General features: G+C 44.4%; 2 protein-coding genes across 3 annotated transcripts in view; one reads left to right on the forward strand and one right to left on the reverse strand.

The window, feature by feature from the left end:
• Window positions 1–8,151, forward strand: part of LOC134453638 (glutamate receptor 4) — a 162,245-nt gene extending 154,094 nt beyond the window's left edge. The window contains exons 14-16 of the mRNA XM_063204424.1: window positions 3,406–3,520; window positions 6,242–6,379; window positions 7,987–8,151. Of these exons, the coding sequence (XP_063060494.1) occupies window positions 3,406–3,520; window positions 6,242–6,379; window positions 7,987–8,151 (418 nt within the window). The remainder of the gene's footprint in view (window positions 1–3,405; window positions 3,521–6,241; window positions 6,380–7,986) is intronic.
• Window positions 8,152–16,962: 8,811 nt separating this feature from the next.
• Window positions 16,963–20,840, reverse strand: msantd4 (Myb/SANT-like DNA-binding domain containing 4 with coiled-coils). Of its 2 annotated transcripts, none has more exons than XM_063205484.1 (3): window positions 20,734–20,840; window positions 18,731–19,333; window positions 16,963–18,328 (listed from the first exon to the last, which is right to left on the reverse strand). In XM_063205484.1, the coding sequence occupies exons 2-3, from the start codon at window positions 19,220–19,222 to the stop codon at window positions 17,408–17,410; spliced, it is 1,413 nt and encodes a 470-aa protein (XP_063061554.1). In that variant the 5' UTR covers window positions 19,223–19,333; window positions 20,734–20,840; the 3' UTR covers window positions 16,963–17,407. The 2 variants fall into 2 exon arrangements, with proteins under 2 accessions (XP_063061554.1, XP_063061553.1); XM_063205483.1 differs by having other exon boundaries at window positions 18,731–19,377; window positions 20,734–20,766.
• Between the last annotated feature and the right edge of the window lie 9 nt (window positions 20,841–20,849).

Below are 20,849 nucleotides of genomic sequence, written 5' to 3' on the forward strand. Positions count from 1 at the left end.
GGGCAAATATGTGCAAAGAGGCAAAATATGTCAGTTAGCTATGCATATTCTTACCAATGGCAGATCAGATCACAACAGGGCAATTGCGTGCATCACCCCTTCGCCACACCACAGGCAGTTGGCACCCTCTCATGCTGATGTGAATACAGATAAAAACACTAAAGTACTGCACAGACGATTACACCAACAAAGTCAATCCTGTGTAGCAAGATACCAGCGTTAGCCCCAGACATATTTTGCTCTGCCTGTTGCAAAAAACAAGATAGTTGTTTGCAAGAGGTGTCTCAGACTGATACATATGCAGTGCAACATACCATGAGTACAGATCGCCATGCCATATGCAATAGCAATATGGTCGAGATGAATCTGAGAAGCATAACATTAGAGTAGCCCCAGACATATGTTTTTTCTCTTGCTTGGTGCAAAAGGAAAACAGTTGCTCATGAGATGCGCTTTAGACTGACACGTTGTACGCACCGTGAGTACAGATCCCTGTGGCATATACAGTAGGTACAACAGCAATATGGTAGAGAGGGATCTGAAAAGCATAAAATAAAAGTAGCCTCCGCCATACTACATTTTGTCTATGCCTGGTGAAAAATAAAAACAGTTTGTCGTGAGAGGATTCAGCTTACCCTGTGCCATATGGAACAACAATGTGGTAATACAGGGGGATCTGAAAAGCTTAAAATCAGATGAGTCTCAGACATATTTTTGATCTGCCTGGTGCATTTTTTAATTGATGCCCGCTGATACAGCACAACATACGTATGGACCCCTCATACTATTTTTACTTTACTTGATTTTATTTTTTTCAGGACATTGCACATTAATGAACATATACATACAAAATATATATGTAAATGCGCCAGACTATAGCAGAAATGCTCATTTCCATCTGGTGTCCAAAAATATGCAAAAGCAATATACGTAGTACAGAGGAATCTGAAAAGCATTGTGAAAATAGTTGCTCAGGATAGGCGTATCAGACTAACACAGTATATAATGTACCATGAGTATGGATTCTCATGGCATATGCAACAGCCACCCACTTCTCCAACACCTCTCCTCCTCCCGCCTGCCTGCCTCCTGCCTCCAACCTCCACCCGGTTGGCAGCGCTGCCAAAAAGCCAGGGCCCGCCGCCAAGCGTCGCCCTCCCCAGTTTCTGATTGAGGCTATTTTCTGCTGGTGCTCTGCATCCTTCTCCGCTGTGCTTAGAGGTCACTCCTCACCAGGGTGGGGGCGGGCGGCGGAGAGGGAGGGAGGGAGATGGAGAGAGAGCGAGACAGAGACAGGGAGAAAGGGAGATTGAGAGAGGAGAGTGAAAGAGGGAAAGAGAGAGAGGAAGAGAGAGAGAGGCGGGGGAGCGGATTACGAGGCCATTTAATATTATTACATTACATTACATTACATTGCACTTAGCTGACGCTTTCATTTGTTCAAAGCGACTTACAACTATTATTTTTCAGGGTATTGGTTACAGTCCCTGGAGCAATGTGGGGTTAGGTGCCTTGCTCAAGGGCACTTCAGCCATGGGTGGAGATGTAGGGAGAGGTCAGGGGGGATTCGAACCGACAACCCCTAGATTGAAAGATAAACTCTCTAACCACTAGGCCACGGCTGCCCCTATTTTTATAATAGTGCGTCCAATCCATTAGCCTCTGCTTTGGCATGGAGGCGTTATTCTTATCTTAAAAGACTCTTAATTAGTAAAAAAAGGAATGGGCCATTCTATATATAAATTTCTCCTGCTTCTTGCACTCTGTTAAAGCAGATCCTCCATCTTCCCAAAATCCCAGCTACTACACACCATTATCCTAACTACCACAACCCTTCAACCATAAAAAAAAGAAAACAACAACCGCCATCCCATCCCGGAATTACCCCAACCCACCTGCACCCCCAGCCCACTTTGGGCAGCACCTTATCGGGGTGGACAGCGATCGAGTGGTGCCATAGTGTGTGGAGCATCCAAGCATGCTTTTTCCCAGCGTTCTTCTTTCCCTTGTGCTCTGTCATGGGGCAGGCAGCTGCCCCTAAACATAACTGCCATTTGAATCGGGCGTCGATAACCAGTGATTATGGGGGCTCTGGCTCGATACGACAGCCTCTCTGGTTTGCACGTTCGCTGACTATATAGCAGCTCGCTGCAGCGGGACAGAGAACTATGAAGTCACTGTGAGCACGGCTGGGGGGGAGGGATGCAGATAAGGGTGGCACGGCTGGGTGTTGGGGTTTTAGGCTGTCTTGGTGCAGAGGCAATTTGCATAGCCAAAAAAAGATAACACCAGTGAGAAGAGGCGAGTGTGTGGTTACTTTCATCCACAAAGCAAAGGACAGCTGTACACTTACAAGCACATCTCTCTCTCCTTCTTTCTTTCTCTCTCTCTCTCTCTCTCTCTCTCTCTCTCTCTCTCCTTCTTTCTTTCTCTCTCTCTGTTCTGTTCTATCTCTTACCCCACTCCTACTTCCACTCCCTCTCAGATATCAGTACACGCTCATTTACTTACCCCCACCCCACCCCTTCTCTTCTTTTTCGTCCCACAGTAAACACATCCTGCTGTTTTTTTTCTCTTCTGCTTGCTTTGGCATTGCTTTATTCATGAAATGCGGCATTTTGTCCTTTCTTGAGTTGCCACCCTCTAAGAAATCAGAGAGAGAAAGAGAGAGGGAGGGAGCGAGACAAAGTGAAAGAGAGATAGAAAGAAAGTGAGAGAGAGAAAGGCTTCCTGCATTCTTATTCCAGAGCCCTCTTCTACGCTCTTCCTGAGATGAGATTAAAAGCTCATCAGACTAGCCGTGGGTCACTGTGATAGATGGTCTATCGCGAGTTTGTTTTTTAAAACCACATACGTAAGCTCCACTACTGTCTCTCTGTCCTAGTCACGCATTGCAATGAGTATGGGAGCTGACCTCATCATGAACATTTCAAAATTCAAACTTCAACAATAATTCAAAAAGTATATAGGCCTACTCCAGAAAAAGGGTTGACCTTTCTTAGCCCAAACCCCCTGGCGTTCAAACATTACCCACCCTGCTCTTTTTAAAAGTGGTCATTCAAAAGACCCATAATGACCGAATTGGCCTCTTTTGCATCTCTTGAGACTGGCTGAGAGGAATGGGGCGATGTGGAAAACAAGAGAATGAAAGAGAGGAAAAGAGATAGAGAGAGAGAGAGAGAGAGAGAGAGAGATGGATGTCTGCAGGTGGTGCTTCTACACTAATAGAGCTCCCCCCACCACTGTCTTCATTTTTTTCTGACTTCCTTTCCCTTCCTTTTGTTTTTGTATTTGGTTGGTTCCTTCTTCCTACTCCTCCTTCTTGCGTTTTTTTTCCTTTGCTGCTCAGTACTTTTGGCTGTTCACCTTTTTTATCCTGACAAAATATGTTTTATCGTTTTCAAGAAATGCTGTTAACCTCGCAGTGTTAAAACTGAACGAACAAGGGCTGTTGGACAAATTGAAAAATAAATGGTGGTACGACAAGGGCGAGTGTGGCAGCGGTGGCGGTGACTCCAAGGTTAGCCTCTATGTCACCACATGCGGGTAAACTGTGTGTGGCGTAATGGTCGCATCTGCCGCGGCGAACATAACCAGGCGAATTGCCGGAACCTTCCGAAGCCATTTCCCCCAAGCCATTTTACCCAATGGCACCGGAGCCATCGAGGACCTCATGACAGCAGTGGTGGTGTGCTTCAGCACCCCCCACTCGCAAGAGGGAAGGGGAAAAAAAAATAAGCCTTAGCCTCGGAAACCATAGAGGAGAGCAATTACTGTCAAAGCAAAAATATTTGCCTGTCCTGTCTCAAAAGGCTGTGTGATAGCCAGACTCGAGCCTCGGAGACGGGAGAAAGAAAGGAAGAAAAATAAACGGGGACGGAGGAAGTAAAAGAGAGAGAGAGGGGATGAGAAGAAAGGAGAGGAGAGGTTTTCTGACAGGGTCTGACCACCAGACACCGACCGCTCCGTGATCCTCATTCCAAATTCCGAAAAAGCTCAAAAGAATCCTCCCATGATGCAAGGCACTGAAAAAGGTCCCTCTTAAGCAGAAGCATGGCAGACATGTCACCCCCCATCACCAGCTCGAGCACTGTAGCGCAAAACGATTTCTCACACACAACACAAAATGGAACTTGACAAATGATAGGCTACTAACAGTGATACTAATAGCCTGACTAACCATGATAGCCTAAGGCTGGTGGGTGTTTCACATTTGCTTGTTTTTTCCTTAGACGTGCACTTTTTTGTGTTAAGCCGAAACCGTGCCAATAGTTTTGGGTTCACAGTAATTGCCTCCGATTGTTTAGTTGAAGTGGGCCTCGGCAGCATGTGTCCGTTACCTGAAGCGATGTAGCGAGGTTCCATTCATATGTCTGTAGCTCGGCGAACCCCCCCCCCAACCCCCCCGGGTCAGGCCAGCGCAGCCCCCCCATCCACCTCAAAGGCAAGAGAACGAGCATACACACATGTACCCAATGGAACCTCCGCTCCGTCACTTTCCTTTTTTCTCTCTCTGTATATATATATTGTTAAAACTGTGTGCTAAAAGACAAGAAAAAGACAAAAAAAAAGTTTCTTTGCGATTCGAATAACATAAAATAACATGACCCATGATGTTATTTATGTTATTTCCCACGTGAAGAAGCCCGGTAAACCTTGCAGTGTTGAAACTCAGTGAAGCAGGCGTCTTAGACAAACTGAAAAACAAATGGTGGTACGATAAGGGCGAGTGCGGACCCAAGGACTCGGGAAGTAAGGTCAGTCTCCGGTTAGTCTGGGACAGATAAAAATATACGTATATATATATATATATATAATGAAAACACCACTAAAGGAAACTCACTGTTATTCACACAGAGCACAGAGATAATTGCCTACTGGCACTGTGTGCATGTGTGTGAGAGCACATTGTATGTCTGCGTGTGTGTGTGTGTGTGTGTGTGTGTGTGTGTGTGTGTGTGTATGTGGGTAGGTGGGAGAGCGTGTGTGTGTGCGTGTGTGCGTGTGTGCGTGTGTGTGTGTGTGTGTGTGTGTGTGTGTGTGTGTGTGTGTGTGTGTGTGTGTGTGTGTGTGTGTGTGTGTGTGTGTGTAAATGTGTGTGTTTTCGCATGCGAGTGTGAGTGTGTATGTATTTGTGTGAGATGCGTGGGAGTTTGCATGTGCCTGTGTGTGCGTGTTTGTGTGTGTGCGGTACGTGTGGGAGATGTGTGTGTGCGTGAGTCTGCATGTGTGCATGTGTGTGAGTGAGAGAGCGAGGATTCAGATAGGGTCACCACCACCACCACATCACTGCTGCTTAAAGCATGCATGCAAATTAGAAAAGTGAACAGGTGTTAGAGAGGCCCAGAGGCCTTGAGGGACTAGCAGTGAGTTTTTTTTCTACCTACCTATCTTTCATTCTCATGCTGTGTGCAGTGATGTCTTATATCATCCTGCTGTTAAAGTGAACCTGTGCACCTTTTAGTACTATCTCCTCTGGGACAGGTTGTTTGATGCATTGTGACTGACAGCTGAGACAGATGACAGGCTACATGCATTAAGGAATATCTTATCTTAGAGATGTGCCATATGATATGCTCTGACTGACTACCCAAGTCAAAGGCCAGGACCTTTTTATGGCGATATGATGACATGCGAAAGATGTTTAATAATATCACATGTCAAATCGAAATAAAATATGAGATCACCTCACAGCAGAGTGTATACTATGATTGCACATCACGTATTGGGGTTAGGAAGGATTTGCTCAAGGATTGCTTTAAAACATTCAAAGCTGCTGAAATCTTTAGGCACAATGCTTATCTTATGTCTTAATGTTATGTTTTGTGTGGTAGCTTGTTGATGTGTTGATGTCCATAGCTGTCAAGGTAGATGTAATTGTTAGCTGTGTCATTAACTATTGTGTAGTGGCTGTGAGTTCTAGTTGAATTTAGAAACCCTTATAGACATATAGTATCCTGCATGGTAGTTGTTAGTCAAACCCCACAATGTCATTTTTCTTACCAATGTTATAAGACTAAGATAATAGCCAATAGCTGTGTTCAGTAGTTGTGTTCAATGTTCAACTGTATTGTGACTTTTAAAACAAAATGTTCACTTGTTCCACTCCATGCCTCCCTGACTCTTGTTTTTTTTCTGGTTCTCTTTCTCTCCTTTTTTTTTCTTTCTTTTCTTTTTTGTCTATCTATTCTCCACACTTTCTCCCTCCTACTTCTCCTCCCTCCACCCCCCTGTTTCCCAGGACAAGAGCTCCCAGGCCCTCAGCCTCAGCAACGTGGCTGGGGTCTTCTACATCCTGGTCGGGGGCCTGGGCCTGGCCATGTTGGTGGCGCTGGTTGAGTTCTGTTACAAGTCGCGGGCCGAAGCCAAGAGAATGAAGGTGGAATCGGCCGAACTGAATTTTAGCCCCGCTCCAAGTCCCTCCCAGAGCACCCAGAATTTAGCCACTTATAGAGAAGGGTACAACGTATACGGCTCCGAGGGTGTTAAGATATAGGGGTAGGACTTAGGGTCTCCTTTAAGTAGGTGGGGGTGGTTGGTGGTGCGTCGTTTTTTTTTTCTCGTAGCTCAAGCAGTGTGCTTTTTTGTTTTGTTTTTGTTTTTGGTTTACTCCTTTTTTTCTTTTCGTGGATGCATTTGACTTAGCTTATGTGACGCACTGTGACACACATCGATTCATCGCTTTTTTACATTTTTTGTTAGCTTATTGTATGGACTTATTTATGTTCATTATCTTTTTCTGTTTTTTATTTTATTTTGTTTTTGTTGACCTAAAGCTGTCATCATTCGTTTCCGTAATATTTTCTTTTCTGCATTTTTGATATTTATTTCATCGCGCTTTATCTCCAAAGCTGGAGTTTTTCTTTATTTTTATTATTATAACTTTTTGCAAGTGCAAAATCTGGTCCCATCCATGTTGGCTGCCAGTAATGTTGTTGCATTCTCAGCTCCATATCCAAAGGCACCTGCATTGTTTATCTATCGTAGTGTGTCAGTCACTCTTTAAATAACTTGAAAACCTACCCCCAAAAGAAAATTCCCCCACCCTGTTAAAAAAAGCAATGGCCACCAAATGCCCCAATAGTTAGATTTGTCTCAAATCTGTACTGTAGGATTATCAAAGATGGTGAACATTAGGGTCTTAACTAGTTGAATGTATTTTGAACACGTTATAGATATGACCTACTTGTTGTCTGTGCTATGGTTTGTAACTATATCAATATAGAGTCAACCCTGAACTCAAAACTCAAGTATTGATTTTACATACTGTATATATTGAAAGGGTAAAAGTCTTTGACACAGTGCACTTATGAGAATAATCACACCGGTTGATTTTAATACACTAGTAGCCTACTACACACTGTACATGTATGGGTTCCTATGGGTTATTCCAACCATATTACACGACGATACTGTACTATAGAGTATATTATGGGATATTGTAATGTAGGGTGCATGAGGCACAACCCTTACAACAACATCAAGTAGTTCTGTCCTATAATGTGTTGTTCCCAAACCTTCAATGTCACTGTCCCCAAACCTTACCCAATGTCTGGCTGTAAATGAACAATCTGGACTGTTATAGTTTTCATTCAGTTCAAAAAAGAGCCCCTATACCTTTTCCTATACAACACCCCAGTAATGCTTGTTGCTGATAGAAATGCAGATGTCTGGCATATTGTATCAACTTCTTGATGTTTGTTGTTGTTGCCTGCTGTCAGATTCTGTTTTCCACATTTTTCCGTTTGTCTTTTGTTTGGTATGGATCACCCCCTGTTGTTCGGTGTCACTGTCTGTATAGTCTGTGTTGTTCGGTGATGGTGGTGGTGTGTTCTTGTGTAGTAGGTGTGAGAATTCTTTACAAGCTGGTGGGGGTGCAGACTCAATCAAACTCACGCTATCTTTTCCCCCCACCTGCCTCTCCCTTGTCTAACCCCCCTTTTTGAACCCCCCTCTACCCCTTAACCTACCCGCCCCCTCCTCCAGCTCACCTTCACGGAAGCCATGAGAAACAAGGCCCGTTTGTCCATCACGGGCAGTGTCGGGGAGAACGGCCGGGTCCTGACCCCCGACTGCCCCAAGGCAGTACACTCTGGCCCATCTCTTCGTCACAGCTCGGGATTGGCCGTGGTGTCATCGGACCTACCGTGAAAACCAAAAACACACCCTGTGCCTTAATAATGAACAATAAACGGAAAAAGAAACGAAATCACTCACATTAAACGCAAAACCAGAACTGAAGACAGCCAGCAAGCTAACAGAGACTCCGTGTGGGCGAAAAAGGAGAGGGACGGAGGAGAGCAGAGCCTGAATTTACAGAAAAAAGAAAACAAACGACTATCAAGCAGTTTTAAAATATATCGATATATAAATATATATAAATATATTGATTCTCGTTGTGGCGATGGCCTCAACCAAGGATCGTGCAGAGGTATGACAGGTGTTCGAGGATTGTAAGGCAGCACAGACTAGTGACACCACTGAGCAACTGTCTCGATGACGACGACGAACAGCTTCAAAAACCAGAGGACACACACTGTCTCGGCGTTACTCTGACCTGGACGACCTGCGGCTCACAGAGACACAACGCATTTCGGCTGAGCGGCCCTCCTGTGTGCTCCGCTCCTAACGCCTTACCGAAATCAAACCTCGCTTCAGGACCACTCCTCTCATCCATATCGCCACCAGTAAACAGAAGACGCCAGTAGGAAGAAAGAAAAAAAAATCAATTTAGAAGACCAGAAAACTGTCAACTTGAATCATAGACTGTGTAAATCTGCTTTTTATCACCATTAACTGTTCAACTTGAACAAAAAACGTTTAGTCTCTTTAGTTTCCTTCTCGCCAAACGTGCGCAGAAAAACACACCCTTGAGAAAGAGAATGGTAGCAACTCTCTTGGAATTTGTTAACCACGGATGTCAGGGCAGCCAACACTGAGAGGTCCTTTTTTCCCAGAAAAGCAAGAAGGTGGGTGGTGGGGGTAGGGGGGAGAATAGGCTAGTATTTATTTTAAAATGATGATCCATGACCATATGAGTAGCCTAAAGCTAAATAACAAATAGATAATCATTCAATCATGACGAATCCGTCGGTACATAATGTACATTCTGTGAAAAGTTCAACTGAAGATATCATTCACACAAGTTTTACAGTGCCAGGAGATAAAAAAGAAAAAGAAAAAAACAAAATGCTTGCTTTTTAAACTGATGTATATAACTCTGTAGCAGAAAACAGAACACACCTCTTTTTGTAACCATCTTAATATTTCATTGCAATAATGAATATAAAGATGACCCAACTTGTAATTAAGATGAAATCTTTTATAAATATACATATTATATATAAATAAATAGATCTATATAAATCTAAAGAAATATACAAGAAAAAACGAGCACCATTGTGTGAGGCCATGGCATATGTTCTGTTATGGGTTGTTTTTGATAACAATATAACACAGTCTGTATGTGTCCGTGTCCTCACTGAATGTCTGACACACACACGCACACATACACACACACACACATACACACATACACACACACACGCACACACGCACACACATGCACACAAGCACACAAAACACACACACACACACATATAAACACACACATCCTGTACACACACACACGCACGCACGCACACGCCGTCGTCACTGTACTGGACACTGGGCGCACATCTGAGGAACAAATGACCTTTTGACCTTGGAGTTCACAGCCTTGAGTCGTCATTTCTTTTCAATTGTTTGCGTTGTTTGTTTGTCCGTTTGTTTGTTTATTTTTTTGTTGATTTTCTTTAATTGTTTGTACCCACGAAATTTCGGAAAAAGAAAAAAAATAAATCTTCAAGCATTTGTACAATAGTCTTTACCTGTTCATGTGCTGATCTGCTTGTTCCATCACAGAAGAGAGGCGATTTTGTTTGCCTCTGGCTCTGCATTTCGTACTAAAAAGAAAAAAAAAAACCTTTTTGTTTGTTTTTTTGTTTGTTTTTAAATAAATGATTCATGGCATTTCTCTCCGCCTCCCAACCAACAGGGGAAAAGTTATAGCCTCTGTCCTTGTCAAAGCACTGTGCAATTCCCTCAACGACTGTTTTCTCCCCCAATTTGCACCGGAATGGCGCAAGACTACAGGGTAAAGGCAGACGGTGTGAGCTGAATCCTTCAAGACTTTGCACAAAGGTTCCATAACCCCTAGGTTACTCCGACCTAGGACTCCCCCTATGCCATGCTCATCATTCACTTGCGAACGTCACAAACTAATCCTGTTGGTTCACTACTATTCGTTTTTATGATTTTGTTTCTAGTAAAAAGAAAATGTTCAAAAACAAGTGCCTTGTCTTTTTCATTGCACACATTCACGTACACAAAAACAAATGCAATTTACTGATGCAGATTGTTTTTCTTCTTGAGCAATAATAATTCAGTCTATCTCCAGGATATGCCAAGAAAATGTCAGCCTTCTTCTAATACATCCCCAATCACTGTTTTAAATGCCATAGTTCAATGAGGGTTGGACGAGTAAGCTGCCCTTTATCGTTCCAGCTTTGCATGCATTAAAGAATTTGTAATTCTCTTTAAAGTTGAACTCTGCTCTCTGCTGCTTATTGACTTTCAAATTGTGGTTAAGTAATGCAAACAGTGCTACTGCTTTAAAACTACTTTTCGTATACATGATTTTAGTCATCGTTAATATGGACTTGCACACAACGATGCAGCTGGTTAACCACTGGCGAACCTGGAGAAGGTAAGGCGTGAACAGGCTAGGTAAAAGGGAGGTTAACCAAGCCTTGTGTAACCCTACACAAGTTGGTGATACTGTATACAGTACTGTAAAGAACATGGTGAGAATGTTATCCCTGCTGTTTGTTCTGCAACGCACCCATATGATTAATACATGGAGTATACATTTCTTATACCTGTATAGGCTACTATGAAAGTGACCCATTGTTCATTTTCCTCATAGGAAGTGAGGCACACATTAGCATACATTCCACTAAACACTGTGCAAGGAGTGTGTATGTTTGCTTACTTGTAGCCTGTATGGCCCATGAACACGTTCAAAATGAACATAGGCCTAAATGCAAGCCAACTGATAGAAATAGGTTTTACTTAGGTTGACTTGGATTTGAGAGCCCAAAATTAAGGCAAGGCTATCAGTTCTACAATGTGACATGACTTAAAGAATGTGTGTGTGTCATCATATGCATATTATGAAAAAAAAGTCAGCCTGCGGAGTTGTGTAAGGTAGAAGTATAGAAGTAGCCTCGCGCGCCATCCTACATACTTCCGCCAAGACACTTTGCTCCGCACTGGAAATGGTAGTATTATGGGATGGTCAGGACCAGGCTAGTATAGAAGTACTTTTACAGATGTAATTACAACACTAGTAGCAAAGATTCTATGAACCTATAAACCTTCTATAAGGGCTGTGCTAGTAGCATGATATTACAAAATGAAACCATGAACTATCATACCACCAGTGTTGTAATTACATCTGTAAGACTACTTCTACTTCTACTTCATACAGCTCTGTTAGCCTAAGAGACATTTATGGAATATGTGCTCAATTTACAATGACTGTACAGTACATAGACTTGTCATAATAATGAACCGTATGTAGGGGCCCATTGTCTGTGCCACACTGTCTGTGTTTCCACAGTCTGGGTCTGTTTGCATCATTCCCCAAGGCACTTCCAGCTTGTCACTTGTCCTCCTGCATGACCAGTGTTATGGACTGGGAGTGACATAATCACGAGAAACGAGACACATGCCTGTACATGTAGCCTATGCACTGTAGGTACTACTGGTTGTCTATGCCACACACTTTAGGCGTCTACCACCTCTCCCCAGGGTGCTTCCAGACCATCACCTGTCACCTGTCCTGCACTGAGTATGGGCAACAAAGACATTTTGGGTAAGGTGACATTTTAGGTCATGTTAATATCGTCCAACCCTCATTTAATATCAACATGTTACAAAAATTAGTCTCACAACAGTTACAGTATGATAAATACTGTATAGATTACCTGGACACCTTAAAACGTTATACGACATACAAGACATACTGTAGCCCAGTGTTTCTCAAAGTGGGGCGGAAGCCCCCCTAAGGGGTCGCGGAGGTATTGGAGGGGGGGGGCGTGTGAAGTCATTCTGCTTTGCCATTAAGTCAACACATTCACTTTACATTCACTATATATTCATTAATTTATTCACTAATATTTAGAGAACATCATAGGTAGGCTATATATGTGTATATTAGGCTTTAATAAACTTTACTAAGGCCTATTTATTTGTATTTTCGTAACCATTTTGCTTGAGGGGGGGCGCATGCAGATACCCTTCCTCTGAAGGGGGGAATGGCAGGAAGAGTTTGAGAAACACTGCTGTAGCCTACGTCTGTGCTACACTGGGGGTACTCCCTAGGGTAATTCCAGCCCCACTTGTCCCCAGCGTTGAGTATGGAGGTGACATTTTGGCTATATGAATATCAACATGAGAAAAAATAACTTATTCTTTTACAACAGTTATAACAAATACTGTATGTGCTGAGTTACCTAGACACCTTAAAACAATATACAACATACATGGTAGGGCTGCTCGATTATGGAAAAAAATCATGATCACGATTATTAATCACGATTATTGATTTTTGCTGAATTAAAAAAAACATATATATAACAAATTAAATATAAATAATAATGAGTTATACCTAGACATCTCATAACAATATACTACACAAGACATATGTACATGAAGCTTATGTAGGTTCTGTACCCATTGCCTGCTACACACTTTTGGTGTCTACCACCTCTCCCTGGGGTACTTCCAGCCCCACCTGGCACCGGTGGTGCACATGGAGGTGACATTTTGGCTTGTATATGAATATCAACATGAGAAAAAATGAGTTATCCTCTCACAACAGTTATGACAAATAGGCCTACTACATGTGCTAGGTTACCTATCTCATAACACATATACTACACACAGGACACATATGTACATAACCTATGGGGGTTGAGTACCTATTGTCTGCTACACACTTTTGGTGTCTACCACCTCTCCACAAGGTACTTCCAATCTGTCACCTGGCACCAGCGGTGAGTATGGAGGTGACATTTTGGCTTGAATATGAACATCAACATGGGAAAAAATGTGTTATCCTCTTGCAACAGTTCTCACAAATACTGTATGTGCTAGGTTACCTAAACATCTCATAACAATGCACAATGTACAAGGCACATACAATTAGCCTCCACATGAGTCTGTGCTACACACTTTTGGTGTCTACTACCACCTCTCCCTGGGGTACTTCCAATTGTCACTTGTCAACGCCGGTGAGTATGGAGGTGACATTTTATTCGACCAAGAGGCTTATTATCTGACAGCATTTCCTGTGAGTCAGATACCTGTGCTGACCTTTACTGCTGAAATACTGTATGTATCCGGGGGTTTTTTGTCAGAGAAAAGCACACGGGCGAAAGAAAAGATTGATTAAAAACATCTTGAAGTTACATGTAACTTAACCCCTTAGCGCAGCACTATGGCTGTCTGTAATGTCATGGCAATGTTGTTGTGATGTAGTTCAGCATTTTCAGCAAGTGAATAGGGTCGCCGGCGACCCCTGCTGCAGTAAGCTACGGCAATATGTAGTTTTGCAGGGCTATATACTGCCCTACAAAGTGCAGTAACAACACCAACACTGAAAGTGAGAAAAAGAACTTCAACGTATTGGTATTATGTTGTATATTGTAATTGTTACTGCAAATTTCACATATCAATGTCTCTAAAAACGGGACACATGTTCACCATAAGGCTTTGTCACAAGATAAAGAAGGTGTTATGAAGACCATTTTCAGGATAAACCTTATTTATTTATCTATTTATTTTACAAAATAGTTACTGCACGTTGCCTTTGTAGGGCAGTATAGTTACGCAAGGCTGTAAGGAATGCCATTTGTTTTAACGCCTGTGGTCAGGGTTTAAAATTAGTCACCCGCCATTATGGCAAGACAGGCATGAATATTATATCCTGGTTCAGTTAATGTATCCTATTTTAAATTTTATGTTACTGATCATAGGCTGATGGCAGACATGCAAAGTAATTGAACTTTTATGGTATTCCTGTCCAACAGACAGGTGAAATAAAAACACTTAGATGGGCATTTTGAATGACTTAGGGTGCATTCCAATATGCAGACTTCCGTCCTCCACTTGTGCTTATGGCCTCTCATGTTGCTGACACCCTGCCTCCATGAAGAAAATAATTAATTGTCCACGCTGTCAGCCTAGCCACAACAATTTTTGGGGAACTGTTCTTCATTCTCTATTGCGAAAGGCTAATTGCAAATGAGAAAGACATTGAATTCATTTTCTGTCTTCGGTGACATCATCATGAGGTCACAAATAGGCAAGTGAGCAAGGTAGGACGGAAGTCTGCAATTGGAATGCACACTATGTGATAAGGCAAGTCAAGGATCCCAAAGCCAAAGCCCCATATACAGTACAGTACACTGCAGTGGTGCTCAAACTGTGGTACGCGTACCACTGGTGGTACTTCAGACATCTCTGGTGGTACTTGGAAGATCATTTTGTTGTGCATTGATTTGAAGGCTGATCAAGTTGTTGCAGTCGAAAATGTCTCTTTGGTCTCACATTTTGTAATATTGAACTGTATGAATCTGAAAACATAATGCAGAATACTAGGCAAGCAAGAAATTTAAAAACAAACTTGCACTGAATGTGACCGTAGCTGTTGATGCCGTTATGAACCTCTCCTGTATTGACAAAAGTGAATATGGAAGACCTTTGTTGCAATATTCTAATGTTGGTTGTCAAGGTGGTACTCGGAGAGCTCAATATTTTCTCGGGTGGTAGGCCTACTTCACACAACAAGTTTGAGAACCCCTGGTATACTGCATATACCACAAGACTCAAACACATGCACAATATTTTCTTTTTAATTTGTCTCAAAAGTCAGCGCAGTAAAAAGAAAAAAAAAGACATGATTTCATACAAACATATGGCATTTTCAGATTGCCTGAAAAGTAAGAAAAGACAAAAAAAAAAAAGGAAGGCAAGTGTTCTCCCGACAAATTACCCAGTTTACACAACATCTGAAACATTACAAAACATTAGAAAATAAATGACCAGTTCAAGAGAGTCACAAGGCATAGAACACATCCTTTTAAAACCATATTTATATATATAGCTTTAGATATATAGATACTGTATATATGTATATACGACCATTTATTTTGTGCTTTTGTATCGCAATAAGAGACCACACTCTGTACATTATACAATTGTACTCAACAGACACATTTCAGAAGACAAGAGATCTCCCTTCCTTCTGTACAGGCACACAATTTGTCCACAAATATACACAAAACTACAAAAGGTACCTTCAATCTCCTATGCAGGAACCATAGAAGAGTTGTTGGGGGGAGGAAATGAAACGGAGGGGGGTAAACATATCGACAGAAATGGAAATCACCGGAAAACACGCACCGAAACACAGCAGTACATGATGTATTGATCTCTGACGTCTGGGAGGGAGCTGCTGAGTTGGGAAGTTTTTTTTTCTATGTGTGTGTAGAATGGATCAGCAGAGCAAAGCACCATCTAGTGTCTGGAAAAGGTGTGGAGCCCCATCTGGGACACGCACACACACACACACACACACACACGCAGGCACGCACACATGCGCACACACACATTTGTGTAGCCCAGTCACACAATCATAAACACTCACACACATACAGTAGATACATGCATGCATCCACACATACAGTACATACTACACCCACAGTGTGGTTTACTCACAGATCCTGCTCTGCGTGCACACACAGTCTCTCACACACACACAGACACACACACACACACACGCACACACACACACACACACACCTAGAAATAGATACACATCACATGTATACACATACACAGCATGGGGCTATAGAAGCTACTATCAGCTACTCTCACACAAAAACACACACACACACACACACACACACACACACACACACACACACACACACACACACACACACACACACACACACACACACACACACACACACAGGAACAGTCACGGGCATTTGAGTCACATTTGGCCATCTGTTTCATCGCCAACAAATCCAACAAGCCTACGCCAAATGGCCCCATTCACAAAGCAACCGCCTAAAGAAGCCACTCTGGTACACAGAAGAGAGGCGCGAGTGAGTCGCATTCGAGTGGAGTGCGTAGTCTGCATACACTAGCAGGATCAGAGAAGGGGCTGCGCTCTGTGAGGCGGACAGGGGAGGAAGAAGAGGAGGAGGAGCAGGAGGAGGAAGAGTACACACTGGAGCATGCCTTTCCATTAGCCTTTAACAGCAGGACAAGCAGGCCTCCTGCAAACCGTATCCAACAGGCTTGGGTACCTACCAACACAGTCCCTCTACCCCCCCTCCTCTCTTCCCCTGATGCCTGCCTACCAACACTTTCCCCCTTCCTCCCCTGCCCTCCCCTCCCCGATGTCCATTCACAATTCACTCACACTCATGTCTTCCTTTCTTTTTTTACCTCACTACTGGGGCTGCACAATTAATTGAAAATAATTTTAAAAATCGTGATTTCATCGTGATATCGAAATCGTGATTTCAATCGGCATTTAATCGTGGCAATAGGGACCTGCCTTCGAGCGTCCTTGAAGCCAGAACATACTGACAAGCTGGTGTTTGTGAGTTTCATGCTATTGCCTTTTACATAATTATTACAATTCCGTTTTATTTTGTTTATCCTGTATATAACTTAAAAAATTGTGATCATAATTTTTCCGTAATCATGCAGCCCTACTCACTACATATAACTTACAACACACCTCAGTCACGCTCGTACAATCTCGCTCAGTCTCTCCCTCTCCTTTTCTCCAGCCCCTTTTCTACCCCCCAGCCCTTTAAAACACCCCCCTTCTCTCTTCTCCTTTAATAAAACCAACCATATCTCTCTCTGTCTTCTGAATAAAGAAGGAATAGCAACAGTTCTGTCTGTGTGTGGGTGAGCACAGCAAAAGGGGGAAGGAGAGTTGCACCACCTGGCCTCAAACCCCTTCTGGTATACCAAATATTTGTGCTGCCTGCAACACAGAAGAGCCAGACACATGGAAGTCGACAGACAATCGACTGCCATGACAGTCAGGAGTGACACCCACTAACTTCTAGCAATGTTCATTTTTCAACTGTCAACTTTGCAACCAAACAAACACATGGACTTGCCAACCAAAAAAAAACAGCTTCCTATTGCAATTCCAACCAGGAAACGGGTGGTTTCGGTTGCAAAATCGTCAGTTGAAGAAACTGCTTCGAAATCGGTCGTGTCCATAGACCATCCAGTCATTGGGGTTTTGTTAGTTGTTAGTTTCGTGTCATTGGTGCAGCGCCATCTGCTGGCCGTCCTTGTGCAACTGCAGCCGCTCCTTCTCCACCTGCAGCCGCTCCTTTTCGATCTGCAGCCGGCCCGACTCGAACTTGAAGAACTGCAGCCTCTCCTTCTCCAGCAGGAGGCGCTCCTTCTCCAGCTTCAGCTTCTCCGCCTCCAGGTCCACGCACACCGGGTACCCGGGCCACAGTCCAGGCTTCCTGTCCTTGTCACCACCACCACCACCACCTCCGATGGCACTCTCCAAGGTGGAGGAGGTGGGAGCAGTGGAGGAGGAGGTGGAGGAGGAGGTGCTGGGGGTGGCTGCAGACGTGGAGGAGGGCAGGCCGTTTTGGGCCGTGGCGTTGGCGGCGCTCGACTGGCACATGAGCAGGCGGAGTCGTTCGCGCTCCACCTGTAGCCTCTCGCGTTCCAGCTGAAGCCGTTCGCGTTCGGACTCGGCCTGCCGCAGCCTCTCCTTCTCCAGCAGGAGGCGCTCCTTCTCCACCTGCAGCCGTTCCGACTCCACCTGCAACCTGTGCTTCTCCAGGTCCAGACGCTGCTTCTCCAGTGCGATGAGGAGGCCCGTGCTCGCCTCGCCTGCGCCCCCGCCCAGGCCCATGCCGTGGGCCAGCCCGTGCGCAAGCCCGTTGAGACCCATCCCGACACCGCTCATGCCGCCGACTCCGACCCCGACCCCGATGCCTCCTCCCAGGCCACCCAGGCCGCTGAGGTCGGCGCGACCTCCGGCGCTGAGGGAGGAGGCCTTGGAGGAGCTGAGCATGCCAAACTCGTCGATGTGGGCGAAGACCTCGGGCACCCCGCGGCCCTCGCGATCGATGTTGGGCAGGAGGGAGGGGAAGCAGTCGTCGTCATCGTCCTCGCCGTCCACCTCCGCCTCCACCGCCTCGCCGGGGTCACCATCCAACTGCAGAACATCACAGAGACGCACAAAAAAAACAAACACACATCCTCCACACAATTAATTTTTTACACAATTACAGAATTGTCTAATTTGTTTTCATACAGGACTGGTCATATTAACCCATTAAAACACGGTGTTATAAATTTGGTATTTGGAGTGTGCCGCATCTTTCTCTCAGAAAATAAATTTGTTATTACCAGAATGCCAATGACTTAGTCGTAGTGCATTACTAAAGGCCCTGTGTTATGTCATAGTAGTGTAGTACTGTCCCTAAGTTGATATAATCAAGGATAGATGAATACCATGCTCTAGCGACCCTGTGTCTACATAATCACAATTCCAGTTGAATAAAAGCATCTGGATAAATGTACACTGTGAAGTTAAGCAAATGTATTCATCTCTTACCCTGTATTCGTTGGGGTCATCGTCCTCCATCTTGATCCCGGAGGACGTGTGGCTGCTGGGCTCCCCGAGGTCAGGCAGATCCTGCCAATCGCACCCTCCGTCCCTGCCGAACGCGCTCATGTCCAGCGACGGCTCCCCGGCGCCCAGCGAGGCCGCGTCGTGATCGGGCGACAGGCAGGGGGCCTTGTACTCGTTCTTCATCCCCGAGGAGGCCAGCTCGGCGCGCAGCTGCTTCCTCTTCATCAGGGCCCTCCAGTCCAGGTAGCGGCGCTTGACCTCGGCCGCCGTGCGCAGCTCGCCCTCCCCCAGGGCGTTGACGCAGTCGGCCACCTCGTCCCAGGCGCGGCGCTTCAGCTCGTTGATGGCCGTGTTCTGCTGGCGCGAGAAGAGCACGTCGCGCCGCTTGTGGATCTCGCGGATCAGCGTCTGGGTCTCCTTCACGCTGTAGTTGCTCTTCCGCTTGCGCTTCAGGTCCTTCTTCAGGAAGTCCATGGCGGCGGCGGAGAAGTTGGTGGCGGCGGCGGTGGGGTTGGGGCTCGTCGTGGGGGTGGTGCTGGGGGTCAGGCCGGCCGGAGACAGAGGGAGGAGGGAGGAGAAGACTTGCTGGGCCATAATGGACAGGTAAAAAGGGAGTGACAGGTGAGACACTGGGGGTGGTGGTGTGCATGGGCGATAAGAGAGCGATAGAGAATGATGGAAAGAACGAAAAGACGGAGGTGTGGTGAGTGATGGAGACAAAAAAGTATCAACGAACAAAAACAAAACAAAACAGGAGAGTGAGGACAGGTAGAAGAAAAAGCTGTGAGTGATGTTCTTGTGGCGTGGCAGGTCAGCACAGAAAATCACATTTCCACTTGTTGTGGAATGACATTTGGTAAAGGGGAATTGAAGAAGATAAAGACAGCACTCCTCAGGTTGTTTCTTATTTATTCGCTCTTAACATGTTTCGGGCCGAGCTCCTTTCTTCAGCGTGAAACTTTTCAGTGACGCAAGAAAGTTTTTTAGTTGGACATGTCATTTTAAGGGCTCCGTAGCCATCAGACAGATGAATAGATATTATATTATATTACATTACATTATATAGACAAGGCGGTCTTGCCGGCCCCATAAATGTTATGCTGAATAGGCCGAAGGGCCTATGCACCTGCACAAGCTCCTTTCTAGACCACTGAGAGCCAACTCAGAGACAGTGACAGAAATATAGGCTACAAATGCAAAATACAAATTCAAAATCAGAATAACCCAACTGCAATCTGGAGAAAGATTATGTTTTTCCCCCTTTCAGACAAACTGAAAGAGTCTACCAATTCAGTTATGTAGGCCTATAGTCTAGATCTGTCTTGAGCCAAGTGTTAATTACAATGTTAAACTATAACTGCAGGTTAGGACTTGTCTGAAAAAGTACACGAGCTCCGCAGTTTCTGTAACTACAGACAGAGGCCAAGGGGGAAACTAAGGCCATGTACCATTAAATGGATGGCACAATTATATATCTTGACTCCAGCAAAGTATTAGAAGTCATTTTTCCGCGTATTTCCAGTTTGTCTACATTAATTTGTTCCAACAGAAACCTTTCTATTCTACTGACGTTAGCCACTTGAAGTTTAATCGATTAAAATGACGACCTCCTCCAGCAAACTCCCATTTATTGGTATGGCTGGTGCAAGCCTCAGTGCGTACTACTGGGGGCAGAAGGCAAGCGCTCACCCACAACTTCCCATCGGTAAAAATTGAGCAAGACTAATATAACGTATTATTACAGCCCAATTCTAATATCGATAGTATCTTATTTCGCGGCATTTGCTTTGATTGTGATAATCGAGAAATGAGCTAATCAGCTAGCGATAGTAAAACGTACGTCGCCAAGCGTACTACGAGTCTGACGTGACCAACATCTGGCGAGTTAAAGGATGCGCCATTTTTTTCGTGAACCGTATGATCTTTCAACACCAAATTGCATACAAATAAATGCATGTTAATGGAGGCATTTGCTCAAAACTTACCGAGGAGGCAGGAAAGCGATACGTCAAAAGCTCATTCTTATCAAATCAATGGTAAAACAAATCGGAACCAGACCCTGGGGCATGAACCATAAACATTGCTGTGATTGGTCCGTTTT

The sequence above is a fragment of the Engraulis encrasicolus genome, chromosome 8 (genome assembly GCF_034702125.1).
Source record: "Engraulis encrasicolus isolate BLACKSEA-1 chromosome 8, IST_EnEncr_1.0, whole genome shotgun sequence".
NCBI lineage: Eukaryota > Metazoa > Chordata > Actinopteri > Clupeiformes > Engraulidae > Engraulis > Engraulis encrasicolus.

What these genes read in the sequence shown, in the direction of transcription:
- msantd4 (XM_063205483.1), bottom strand. Translation starts at nt 19,342, where the DNA reads ATGGCCCAGCAAGTCTTCTCCTCCCTCCTCCCTCTGTCTCCGGCCGGC. An exon ending in ATGACCCCAACGAATACAGG is followed by an intron (nt 18,329 to 18,730) that starts GTAAGAGATGAA and finishes GATGTTCTGCAG; the next exon opens with TTGGATGGTGACCCCGGCGA.